The sequence below is a fragment of the Cynara cardunculus genome, assembly GCF_001531365.2.
Source record: "Cynara cardunculus var. scolymus isolate 2C chromosome LG 13, CcrdV1, whole genome shotgun sequence".
Taxonomy (NCBI): Eukaryota; Viridiplantae; Streptophyta; class Magnoliopsida; order Asterales; family Asteraceae; genus Cynara; species Cynara cardunculus.
The window spans coordinates 29,449,837-29,463,750 of record NC_037540.1 but is presented as its reverse complement, the minus strand read 5'-3'; the positions used below and the strand labels follow the sequence as shown (position 1 = coordinate 29,463,750).

Genomic DNA, 13,914 nt, shown 5'->3' with positions numbered 1-13,914 from the left:
AGACTTAGTCATTTCAGCAGCCTCTGGTCCATCGCCTGCCTCTGGACCAATTCATCGCCTCTGGACTTCTTTCAGACTTAGTCATTTCAGCAGCCTCTGGTCCATCGCCTGCCACTGGACCAATTCACCGCCTCTGGACTTCTTCCAGACTTAGTCATTTCAGCAGCCTCTGGTCCATCGCCTGCCTCTAGACCAATTCATCGCCTCTGGTCTTCCTCCAGACTTAGTCGTTTTAGCAGCATTTTCAGATTTTCCATCCTTGGTACCGAGTGCTTTGACAAAACTTTTAGAATAATTAGGATCAATTTTGGTCCCAATAATCAATAAATTATATTTTATTGGAGATTTTATAAAATTGGTAATTTGGGGTTTGCTAAAGTCAGATGTTACACACAMTTGTATGTTTTTCATTACTTTTACAATAAGAATGATGGGGTCTAACAATCTCTCTCATATTGAAAGAAGCAAATCTCATTTTGCATGTACACGACTTATACACTATCTATGTTATGCCCAACATAGTCCTTATGATCACCTGGTTAAGGGTAACTTTAAACTATATCAAAGCACAACACTTTTCATGCATTAGGTACCAATGTACATCTCAGGTCTAAGGATAAGAAAGTTTACTTATTTCAGGACTCACCTTATGACGTCGATCTATGAGGTGATCCTGACCGTGTGGCTTATCCAACACTTGTCTCGGACAAGTGCATGTGACTCTGGTTGTACTCACTGCGCTTCCAACTTGGACTATGACCAAACTTCACAATGATCTTGATTTATTACTAGTCCCCTGGTAATAATTGGTCAAGGAGAATTCTAAATAATATGATCATCATTTTATTATTGATACTTAAACGTGCAAAAATTGAACATAATAATGTTTAATGTAAATACCCATACCAATATGCCAAAACATATAAAACATAACTGTTTATCATTCATATAATTAAAGTCTACTACTGAGATCCGTTATACTAATGTATTACAGAACCTCAAGCCTATCGAACTAGTATGAGCATCATGCTTGTTTTGACTCAAAGGCTTGGTGAGAGGATCTGCTGGATTTTCTTCTGATCGAACTTTGCATATCTTTACATCACCTCGATCAATAATGTCACGAATCAGGTGATATATTCTTAGTATATTCTTAGAGCGCTGATGTGACCATGGTTCTTTTGCTTGAGCTATGGCACCCTCGTTGTCGCAATAGATCTCGATAGGGTCACATATGGTAGGAACTACCCCGAGGTCAGAGATGAATTTCTTCATCCAAATAGCTTCCCTTGCAGCGTCTGATGTTGCATTGTACTCTGATTCTGTAGTTGAGTCTACTATAGTGCTTTGTTTGTAGCTCTTCCAACTCACAGCACCTCCATTTAACACAAACACATATCCCGATTGTGATTTAAAGTCATCACGGTCGGTCTGGAAACTAGCATATGTGTATCCTTGGATACACAGATCTTTATTCACCCCCGTACAGTAAAAACATATCCTTAGTTCTTCTCAGGTATTTTAGGATATTCTTTACTGCTACCCAATGGGCATCACCTAGGTTTGACTGATATATGCTCGTCATGCTTAAAGCATACGATACATCCGGTCTAGTACATAGCATGACATACATTATTGAACCGTTTGTTGAATCATAGGGAACACCCTTCATGTGGTTCATGTCCTATTTAGTACTAGGACATTGATTTCTACTCAGTTGTATGTGGTGTACCATTGGCAAGTTTTCCTCTCTTGGAACCCTCCATCTTGAAGCGTTTCAAGATTTTGTCAATGTATGTACTTTGGCTTAATCCAATTAAGCGCTTAGATCTATCACGATAGGTCTTTATGCCAAGAATGTATGTTGCCTCTCCTAAATCCTTCATCGCGAAACATTTCCCTAACCATGTTTTTACTTCCTTAAGTGTTGGGATGTTGTTTCTGATGATTAGTATATCATCGACATATAGGATTAGGAATACTATTATGCTCCCACTGACCTTCTTGTATACACAAGGTTCATCTTCGTTTTTCATGAAACCAAATTCCTTGATTTTCTCGTCAAAATGAAGGTTCCAACTACGAGATGCTTGCTTTAGTCCATATATAGACTTCTGCAATTTACATACCTTACCAAGATACTTTGGATGTTTAAAACCTTCCGATTGTACCATGTATACGTCCTCTCTTAAGGATCTGTTAAGGAATGCGGTTTTAACATCCATTTGCCATATCTCATAGTCATGATATGCAACTATGGCAAGTAGAATCCTGATCGATTTTATCATAGCTACTGGAGAAAAGGTTTCATCATAATTACTCCTTGAGTCTGTGTGAAACCTTTTGCTACCAACCTAGCTTTATAGGTATGTACAATCCCATCCATGTTAGTTTTCTTTTTTGAATACCCATTTGCATCCTACGATTTTGCAGCCGACAGGTGCATCTACCAAGTTCCAAACTTGGTTATCTGCCATGGATTGTATTTCGTCCTTCATGGCATCATGCCATTTATCATATTCCAAACCTGATACGGCTTCCTAGTAGGTAGCTGGTTCATCATGAACCATGTCATTTCCAAAAAGATAACCATATCTTTCAGGCTCAAGACGGTTCCTACATGATTTTTGGATTGTTTGTATCTCATCATTTTCCTCTACAACTTATTGAGGTTGATCATCTCGTTGTTGGTCAGGGTCAACCATTGTCTCATCTTGTGGTTCTTGAGTTTCCTCAAGATCTACCGTATCCCCGTTGTGGTTCTTGATATAAAATCATTTTCTAAGAACTCACCGCATCGCACAACAAAGATTTTGTTCTCGTTGGGTTTGTAGAAATAATATCCAATAGTCTCTTTCGGATATCCCACAAAGACGCATTTTTCAGACCTCGGGTCAATCTTTTAGAAGCCTCTTGCTTAACATAAGCATTACAACCCCATATTCTCATATAAGACAGTTTTGGGATCTTCCCAGACCACAGTTCATATGGAGTCTTTTCGGTTCTTTTGGTTGGTGCATTATTTAGTATTCGGGCAGCTGTTTCTAGGGCATATCCCCAAAAACTCTTTGGCAGAGTGGTACAACTCATCATAGAGCAAACCATGTCCAACAAGGTTCTATTTCTCCTTCCGAACACACCATTATGTTGTGGTGTTCCGGAAGGAGATAGTTGGGATACTATCCCACAATCTCTTAGATGTTCAATAAACTCTTGGCTTAAATATTCACAACTTTGATCAAACCAAAGTACTTTTATTTTCTTGCCAAGTTGATTCTCTACTTCATTTTGAAACTCTTTGAATTTTTCAAAGCTTTCAGATTTGTTTTTCATTAGATAAACATACCCATATCTAATAAAGTCATAAGTAAATGTTATGAAGTGGCAATGTCCATTTCTTGTGATTGAACTAAAAGGCCCACATACATCAGTATGAATGATTCCTAAAAGTTTTGTAGCTCTTTCAGGCTTACCTTTAAAAGGTGCCTTAGTCATCTTTTCTAATAAACAAGCCTCACATGTGTCATATGAATCATCACATGATTCCAATACTTCGTCCGCCTGGAGTTTGGCTATGCGTTTCTTGTTTATATGTCCAACACGGCAATGTCACAAGTAGGTTTGATTCAAGCCTCGCTTGATCCATTTATTGTTTACATTATATATTGATTCATAATTACAACTATTTTAAATATCAATTTCATAAATACCATTATGTGGTTTTGCCATGAAATACAAAACATTGTCAAGATAAGCTGAAATTGTATTGTTGCTGAAAGTAAACATAAATCCAGTCTGTTGTAATTGAGAAAACGAAACTATGTTCCTAGTAATGCTAGGTACGTATAAACACTTGCTAAGTGATAAAGTGAGGCCATTTGGCAGATCCATATCATATGTGCCTTGAGCAATAGCGGCTACCTTAGCTCCATATTGCCCATTCTCAGTTCCATTTGGCCTGGTTTCATCATCTCTTCACTTCTTAGTCCCTGTGAAGTAGTACATATATGAGTACCACATCCGGTATCCAATACCCAGGAATCGTAGTCAGAAATGAATAAATCAATGGTAAACATACCTGAAGTTCCAGTTGCGTCAGCCTTTTTCTTCCTATTCTCTGCTAGTAGGGTTGGACATTTTCTCTTCCAGTGCCCCTTTTGTAGTTGAAGCAAACTGCATCATCGGAAATCTTTCATTTGCCCTTGTTCTTGTTGGAGCTTCCAACTTTAGTTTTACTCTTGGCTACCCCCTTCCTTTTCTTAGTTATCCCATCTTTAGGCTTGATCATCAAGACCTATTTTGGTTTAGGGGTTTCCAACTTGGGAATACTTCTCTTAGCATATATAAGCATGTCGTGAAGCTCTGTGAGAGACTTTTCTAAACCATTCATATTGTAGTTCATAACAAATTGGTCATATGATTTAGGCAAAAATTGAGAACCAAGTCGATTGCCAATTCCTTATTTAGTGGGAAACCAAGACGGGTTAATCGGTCAACATACCTTTCATTTTTAAGACGTGGGTACCGATCGGTGAACCCTCAGTCATCATACAGGCATGCAATGCCCTGACTGTGTCAAACCTCTCATGCCTGGCTTGTTATTGGAACATAGATTTCAATGAAGAAATTATTTCCCAAGCAGTCATGTCCTCATGATCCCTTAATAACTCAGGCGTCATAGTGGCAAGCATGAGACATGCCACATCCAGTGAGTCATTCTGATGTCTTTCGAAGGCACCCCTGACTTCAGCGGATGCAGTTCTAACAGGAGCGTTTGGAGGGGGTTTTCTAGAATGTAGAGCTTCTTTTCATGCTTAATGACAACCCTTAAGAAGCGAAACCATTCGAGAAAGTTCGTCCCGTTCAGCTTTTCTTTTTCAAGGACAGACCGGAGTGCAAATTGGGACAAGTTGTTTGTGGCTGAGTCTGGGTTTGGAGTGGATGCATACCTCTACAATATCCAAGTTCGATTTTAGTCTGACTTTTAAAATCTCAAATTAAATAAATTAACCTTTCAAAAATCAATTTTATTTGAGCTAAGATCCATATTTCATCTATTTCTTCAAATGGTAATGCACTGTCTGAGAAATAAGTTATTTAGATAGGAATCATCCAATTATGCTCACATAACTCTTAGGTGATCGTGATATTCTATTTAATATATCATATATCAAATAGACACGTTTAATCTCACTTCAACGCCTTAAAAATACTTATAGAAGGTCAATTCACATACTATGATATTTTTAAGTACACTGACCATACTAAGGTATCATGATCCCACCTAATTTCTCAATTCAGGTTTAATGGGATCAGTCGTCCAAAACACGACTATTCAAGTGAATGGCCAAGTGCAACTTTCACTTGAATCTCGTAGTCTCGGCACCTTGTCTCACACTATTATCATCCGATATGACAGGTCAGGTACTAATCATACTGGAATTTGTAATACTTGACAAGTACCTTAAATGGGTGGCGTTTAGTTTACGTTTTAGAAAGGTTTTAATTTTAGAAAAACATTTTTCTAATTACTTTTAAAACGTTTGATTTTATCTCTAAAATTAAAATCCTTTTGTTTTAAAAGTTTACCCGTAAAAATCGGTTTTTTTTTTTTTTTTTTGATAAACATTATCATTTTAAAATATCATATTTTAATTACCAATTTGAAATTGTTTTGCATTTGATTTTTAAAACGTTTTGCAATTATCATAGCAATAATAAAAGCAATAAACAAACATAAAATAAACAACCACAAGATAATATATAGATTTGCCCCTAATGTGGTGTTGTGAGCCAACACAACAACCACGGTCAAACTAAGGACGTCTTCAAGCTCCCACTGGCCTCGCCATCTTGGTGAACTCCAGGGACTCCGTCTTCTTTGGAATGCCGTCTTCGTTGATTTAAATAAATACAACATAATTCTATTCTATTTACATTTGTCCTCTCTAGAAAATTAAAATTAAAAATACAACCCATGCAATTAATACATTTTAATTTTCTGTCAAAAATAAATAAATAAATCAACCACGGGTCTCGGCGGGGCAATCCATATATTACACAATATAAATATTAAACATAATATAAAACAAAAAAAAGTTGGTACAATTAAAAAAAATTAAATAATTGACCAAAAACAAAAATAATTAACAACGGAAATTAATGGGGATTGTAAAAGATCAAATCTAACAAGATTTTTATTAAAATTCAAATAACATATTTGGTTTTAATTAGTCCATAATTTAATTTTAAACCAGCCCTAACTTTAAACGAAATTTTGCCCAAAGTTTAAAACTTAAAACCAGCCCAATCATTTAAATTAAAAAAAATTAATTAATAATCAGCTCAAGCATTTTAATTTAAAATGGCTTAAAAACATGCCCAAAGAATTATAGCCAAAAGAAGTCTCGACCCATATATGGTTTTATTAGAACCGGCCCAACTGATTTCTTCGAAATCCTTTCAAAAATAAAATCCCGTTTAATGACATTTCGTTTTAACTACTTCCAACTAATCGGAATAATTGTCAAAGTAACTCTGATACCACTGTTGAGTTTTAGTTTGGGAAAATAATCGGATAAAACGCAGGGGAAAAATAGAACCCGGTTACAAAAACGTTTAGAATTTTTTTTTTCCAAATAAAATCCAAAGCCGGATCCWTTGACAATTAAAACGAATCTACACAAACCATAGGGTGTTTAAAATATTTCCTTTGTGGTTGAAATTGAAACTTTGATGTAGCACTAAGAAACCAAATCAGGTTTCCTCTATCGGTTGTCCACACACGAACACGCTTTGAACTCCCACCGGGTACTAACCCAAAGAATCTTAATTTTATAATTGTATCATAAGGGTTTTGAGGCTACAACTAGTTATCGAAACTCAATCCCCTACTTTGGTTTAATCAGCCTTATTTATATGGTCAGTCTTCGAGATTGACCATAACTTTTAATAAAGCTTAATCATTATCTAAATTGATTATTTATTTATCTAATAATATCTTATATAATTATCTAAAAACTTTAAGATAATTATATACATATTTATAGACTAAACCGTGTAATTATAATAATCACAAAACGGTACACATATTTAGATTCTTTTTCTTTAGTGGAAGCATACGTGTTCTTTGTATGCGACCCTTTAGTTTTACATTGCTGTTGGCAGTGTATCTGGGTGACACATGTCATGGGTATAACATACAACTTACAATATGAATTGAGCTCGTAGTAATAATTAAAAAAAAAAGCTACCAACACAATATGAATTATAAAAAACACAAAAATGTTAATAATCAACATAATTTCGATTAAAACGAATACAATAACATATTAATCTATTACCAATACAAACGCTTTGATTATTGTCTTCGCTTCCAAAACTCGAAGTCCGATTGTCATCGTAAACCATTTTAACTTTCCCATTGTTGTCGATTTGTTTTCCAATTGGTTTATCCATATTAGTTTGAACGATATCGAAAACTTTACTATCGGGTCTCCTTTAACAATCACAAATCAAGAACATTATAGATAGATAAATCAATATAATAGAAAAACAAGATCAACAGTAAATCAACAACAATTATGGGACTTTTTTGATTTTGTAACTCTCAATTAATGCTATGGGAGTTACATAGAAACTAAAATTACATATTTACCTTTGTCATTAAATTATAAGATGAATATGAACCTAGATAAAAGATGGATTTTCATTGGTTGAACTTGATGTCTCTAAAGGACCAAAATGTCCCTTGAATTAACTCGGTAATAGAAATCTTCTTTTATTTCGTTACAGGGAGTAGAGATGCATATGTGTCGGTTGGCCTGGTCGGGTTAAAGGCATTTGAACAAACAACTCAATGTTTGCAGTTTTAAAAATCTCAACCCAACCCAAACAAAACTACAACTCAATCCAAACCATGTCGGTTGGTCCGGTAAAAACTTTGCTATATCATTTTACAATCTAGCTAAGTGTTTGTGTTTAAACGAAATAAAATCAAAATGATAACATACAAAAAATACTAACTCAAAAAAGAAAATTGAAGGTTAATGCAAATAAGAAAGTAATTACGGTTAATATTGTAATATACTTTTGAATATAGCTAATTATGGATTATTCTACCGTCTAATGTATATATGTTAATCAAAGACTTAAAATCATATTAAATCTATAGTATAGAAGTGCATCGAGTTACCTCGGGTTGGTCAGTATTTTGAGCACCCCTTACAAGGAGTGACTCCGGGCGTGCGAAATGCAAACCACGAGTCCAGGGGCGTGCAAAAATATAAACCACAAGTCTCATCTTTGTACTTATTCTGATTTGGGACCGGTGTGGGTAAAAAAGGTGAACCACAGGGACCAAATTTGTAATTTACTATAGGAGTTAAAACAGTTTCACTTTGGCAATCCATTCAGACCATCATATATGTATTACTACCTTCTGCATGACAAATTACAAGAGCTCAAACGCAAAAGTTTTCACCCTCAGACATAACTTGTGTGTAACATTCTGTGTTTCGGAATATATATAAAGAAACATATAAATTTGGGGTTAAAAGGGTTATTAAAACAGGCAAATGACAGACATTACAAATTAAGGTCATATGTCGAATTTCCGATTGAAATGTTATCTCGAAAACTAGGGTGTTACATTGTGGTATGCCAAATTTGACTACAAATCCAGATCAAGCATGCCAGGTACAGAGCTAATGCTTTTCTTGCTGAAGAGGTTTACATATACATGACCACAGCTTAATGATTAATTGATGATAAAAGAGAAGGAAGAAAAACAAAGGAATAAAGTATATCCCACATACCAAAAAATCATGAAATGGAATGTTGTCAAAGCATTATGAAGTGAAATGACTACCCAAAATTGGTACATTATTTGAAATTGGATTATAAGTCTGCCAAAATGTTCCCCCATCTAAACAAACAAAACAAAAATGGATTTTCTGGTTGCAGTAGATTGGAACTGCAGGCATTTAATCACTAGCAGTAAACAATCTTTACAATGGATACAACCCAATCAATAATAATAATAATAATAAAGACTTCAAATGATATGAAAAGCAAAGGATTGATTTATGGGCAGGATGGTAGTTTAAACAAAGGGAAAGAATAACCTAAGATGAGCAGCAGCCACCCTTTTGGCCAATTGGTTGCCCTTTGATCTGCACAGTAGGTGGCCTCTTGTTGGTTGAAGGCTGACTTGCCATCCTGCACTCAACCATGGTATCAGTTAAGATCTCTGCTTTCATCAATTCATTTCCAACTAACTTTTTAAATCTAAAACCAAATTTCAATTTTGTTACTAAATTCAACATCTAACACAAGCATTTGTCATAGAATTTAGGGTAACTTCTCTTGAAAGTTTGATGACTTCGGTCTTCACATAAAATCAAGATTTTAAAATAAGTCCATTTGACCTTGCAAGTTGGATTGCGTCTCTTCTATTATTATTATTTTTGTTTTGGGGAAGAGGGAAATTAAATCACATGCACCAGTAAATCCAGGCAGAGGTAAGTCTGAGGGGGTAGGATGTATGCAGATTTTGCCTCTACTCCAAGAGGTAGAAAGCTTGCACGACAAAATTTAAAAGAAACAAGCGAACAAGCTACATGCAAGAGAGTGTGTCCATACAAACAAGAGAGGGACTAGTGACTAATATTAATCAAAAAATATGCAGGCTGGTGAGAAAAGCCATGAAAAGTGGAGTATACCTGTTCTTGATATCAGCAGACATGGCCATGAAAGCTTGCTCCACATTGGTAGCGTCTTTGGCACTTGTTTCCATGAATGGAATGCCAATTTCATCAGCAAATTCCTAATCACCAAAATGTAATACCAAGTTTATCTTCCTGTTTAATAACCTCAATCACCCATCCAATCATAAGCCAAAAAATCACACACACACACACACCGAGAGAAAGGGTTTGCATTTGTTGAATCCGGCACTGTGTAGTGTCTGCGGAAACATAAGCCCAGGGTAGATCCATGCATGGGTACTACTCCATTTGTTGTCTGTGGGGAACAGGGTTGTCCCGGGGCAGACGAGGCAGACACCTGAACAGGGCCCAAAAAGATAGGGGCCCTATTTTTTTTGTAGCATATACTATATACTAGTAGTCCAAAAAATTAGAAGAAAAGAGACCCAATTTCTTTTAATATATAATAGGAGCCCAAAAAGAATTTAGGGGACCTGACTTCCACAAGAACTATTCATGGTGTAGGAATCGACAAATTGGACAACCCCAATAATGGGTGTATTAGAATGACAAAGAAACATAAATGTGTACCTTTGCGGTATCAAATGACACAACCCTGCTCTCAGCAAGGTCACACTTGTTACCGACTAGAAGTTTGTTTACATTGTCACTTGCATAGCGGTCAATTTCACTCAACCATTGCTTAACATTATTGAAACTTTCTAGGTCAGTAACATCGTAAACTATCTGCAAAAATCCAAATACAAAACCATCAAAAAGTGGAACCAAGACTGAAATTACTGGTGCTCAAAGCTAAAAGATGCATGATTTTTTTTTCGTTTTCTTTTAGTTGACAGCTAAGGATTAGAAGAAACATACTATAATGCCATGAGCCCCACGATAGTAGCTACTAGTAATCGTCCTGAACCTTTCTTGTCCAGCAGTGTCCCACTGCATGTTCCAAAGAACGAGAGGTGGAAAGAGATAACATGATTTTTGTTTAGGAACCAAGTAGAAGATAAAATTACAAATTTGTAAAAGAAAACCCTCACAATTTGAAGCTTAATGGTCTTTCCGTCCTGATCAACGGTGCGAATTTTCTGCAGAGACGACAAAGAATCAAAACCTTGAGTATACACAAAGATAACCATTACAAAATACTACATATGTCAATTTATACAACTCTATGTGCACAAGTTTAAATTCTTACAAAGTCCACACCGATTGTGCTGATATAACTGTCAAGATATGAATCATCCTGTACAAAAGAGACCAATGCGTAAAAAATAAGAACACTGTATATTAAGCAGCATATACTACCATACAATAAAGGAGCAACCATCTTTGTTACCATGAATTTTTAGATTCTTTTACTGATTTCCGTTTTACCCGACTAATTCAGGAGGAAAATGGATGATGTACTTGAATACAGACATGGAGTAGGGATACTAAAACTCTGATAAGGAAAACAATGCTGTGCACTGCAATAGAAGTGCTGAATGGGATACGTTATGAAACATCAAACTAGAAATAGCATATCATATTTAGTTGAGAGAAACGGGACCAACATGCTGCATTCAAATAGATAATTGAGTTGTGAGAGAAGCAGTGAACTACTTAGAAATGACAGGACATCAGTGGCTTATTTACTTACAGCAAACCTAAGCAGAAGACAAGATTTGCCAACTCCTGAATCTCCAATCAGCAAAAGCTTGAACAAGTAATCGCTGCATAAAACATGGCACGTATTCACTGTTAGATATGAAAGGTATATATTTTTGGACAAAGTTGGATAGGTTATACATCTATAAGATTATAAGAACCATTATGCAACTTCCTGAAGTGTCTCAAGACTATCAACATGATGGTATACTTGAGAACAGTAACCCAGTCAACCCTTGTTAGCAACAGTTTTTGCTACCTATAATGTAATAGGCAAGGTTCAGTCTCATCAATATGAATCACCATATTCCTGACATAGAATATTTTGCCACTGTGATTCTCTATCCCGGAATGCAACAATTAAGGGCGCCTCTGCTACATACCATTAGTAAGCACCTTTTATTAAAGTCTTTCCTCTCAAGAGTACCCTCATAACCGACCCTAGCTTGATCCCATTTCCCATTTCTTTGAAGGATAACACACTCTTGAAGTCCATGAATTAACACTTATGCTTTAGAGAAAAACCTTTAGTTTGACAAAAAGAACATCACTGAATTTGGCTTCTCCTATAGCAGCTACTGCGCTACATATTGATAATTATACAAAAACAAGCTTCTTTGCAAGGCCAAAAATAATTACATCTTTCCTAATTATGGTTTACCATGACTCATGTCAATATTGGTACTTACCCAGGCATGCTCCTGTTGTCATTGAGCTTCTGCGATTTAGTATATCTTAATTCTTCTCCGTAATGTGCTTGTTCAAACATTACTAGAGTTTCAAGACATGGTATCACGACCTATTTAGATTCTCTACTAACTTCCACCAGTTTGAGACAACGAGAACATGCATTGAAGGACCCATATTGCAATTTAACATCAAAATCAGAAACACATTATGTTTATTTGCCATCAAACGCTACTTTGCATCATTCTCAATCAACCGACTTCAAAGCTTCACCATTAATTCAATCATGGCACATTAAAAGTAACGCATCTTCCTTTTCCTTACTTATATGCCTAAATAATAATGTTAACTTCCGATCCCTAGTTCCCCACGAAACATCGACAAATTATCCACACATAACTCTCTTACACATTAACTGCTAAATTGTAGACGTTTAATATATTTAAAGAACAACTATTCCATCGAATTTTTTGAAAAAAGTAAAGATTTGCTTGGATCATCCAAATCCACAACAACGAAAAGCTAATCCCAAGAAAGCTAATTAACATTGGTAAAAATTAATAATTGAAACAGATCCAAACAACAATTTCAGGAAGAAAACAATAGAATATACCAATGAAAAGTCCGAATTCAAATAAGAAATTACAACGAGATTAAAAGGAGGGAAATCAAGGACTTACTACTCGGGATTCATGATAAAAAAAATTGAGCCGACTGTAGAAAGCGTCGACTGATACAAGGGTGATGGAGATTCCTTCCGACGGCCGCAAATATGAGGGTGAAATTGGATCTCCGGCGTGAGATTAGAGAGAATTGTGATTAGTTTTCTTGCAGAAGAAGCGAATCAAATAAGATGGCGGGGATGAAAGAAACAGAGAAGATGGAAAAAATAAGCATTGAAATTTACGAAGGCTTCCGTGGTTTAGAAAGAAATGTATTCAACAAAACTACCGAGGTGTTTGGCCATTTGTATGCAAAAATATTATATTATATTATAATCATATACTCTTTCAGGTTACAAAATAAATGTTAATATTATTTAAATAAAATCAGAAGAATACTCACAGTGAGATATATTTTTATTTTAATATTTTGTTTTATTTTTTATTTTTATAGATATAATAAGATTTATATGATTTTGAGAAAGATAATATTTTTACGATTTAGTGAATTAATTTATTTTCGTCTTAACAATAAAATTTTATAAAGATAATGATTTTATTAGAACTCAATGATTATCCTAATTGTATTTTAGATTTTTTATATTTAAAATGAAATGTTTATCCTATATTTGATTATGTTTATCTGCAGTTATACATACGAATTCAAAAATTGAGCTTTAATAAGTTGTACCTAGGCACAATTAATTGTAATCTTGAAATTTTAAATAGTTATGCATTAATACACAGTACTTCATGCATAAAAAATGGTTGTAAGAGTTTTTGTCAAATACTTTATAATATAACCAGAAGTGTACCCGCGCAATGCAGCGAAATACATCGTGATTTTAATATTTCATTTTATTCTTTATTTTAATCGATGTTATAATATGACTTTATGTGATTTTGAGAAAGCGATGATGTTTTTATTTTTGAATAAATATATGTTTGAAGATATCATACAAAATTTGACAAAAATATATCGATATTAGTATCAAATTAATTATTTGAAATTCCTTATTTTTTGTATAATTTTTTAATTCAATTTTTTTATAATTTAATTTGTGTACAATAACGAAGTAATTTATATTGGTTTAATAATATATATTTTTTGAAAGATAATAATAATTTATTTTGTTGGAACTCTATAATTATTCTAATTATATTTTAGATTTTTTATATTTTAAAATGAGATGTTC

General features: G+C 34.6%; 1 protein-coding gene across 1 annotated transcript; it reads right to left on the bottom strand.

Annotated features, from left to right (window-relative positions):
* Nucleotides 1-8,853: 8,853 nt before the first annotated feature.
* Nucleotides 8,854-12,996, bottom strand: LOC112524655 (ras-related protein RABD2a-like). The gene is made up of 8 exons (XM_025134583.1): nt 12,737-12,996; nt 11,362-11,434; nt 10,918-10,965; nt 10,760-10,807; nt 10,587-10,658; nt 10,299-10,454; nt 9,723-9,826; nt 8,854-9,219 (listed from the first exon to the last, which is right to left on the bottom strand). Exons 1-8 carry the CDS (start codon nt 12,748-12,750, stop codon nt 9,126-9,128), a joined length of 609 nt encoding a protein of 202 aa, XP_024990351.1. The 5' UTR covers nt 12,751-12,996; the 3' UTR covers nt 8,854-9,125.
* Nucleotides 12,997-13,914: the final 918 nt, after the last annotated feature.

Excerpts from the sequence above, each read along its gene's own strand:
- LOC112524655 (XM_025134583.1), bottom strand. Across the intron at positions 10,455-10,586 it reads GTGGGGCTCATGGCATTATA|ATAGTTTACGATGTTACTGA; the intron begins GTATGTTTCTTC and ends GGATTTTTGCAG. Across the intron at positions 9,827-10,298 it reads TGTCATTTGATACCGCAAAG|GAATTTGCTGATGAAATTGG; the intron begins GTACACATTTAT and ends TTTGGTGATTAG.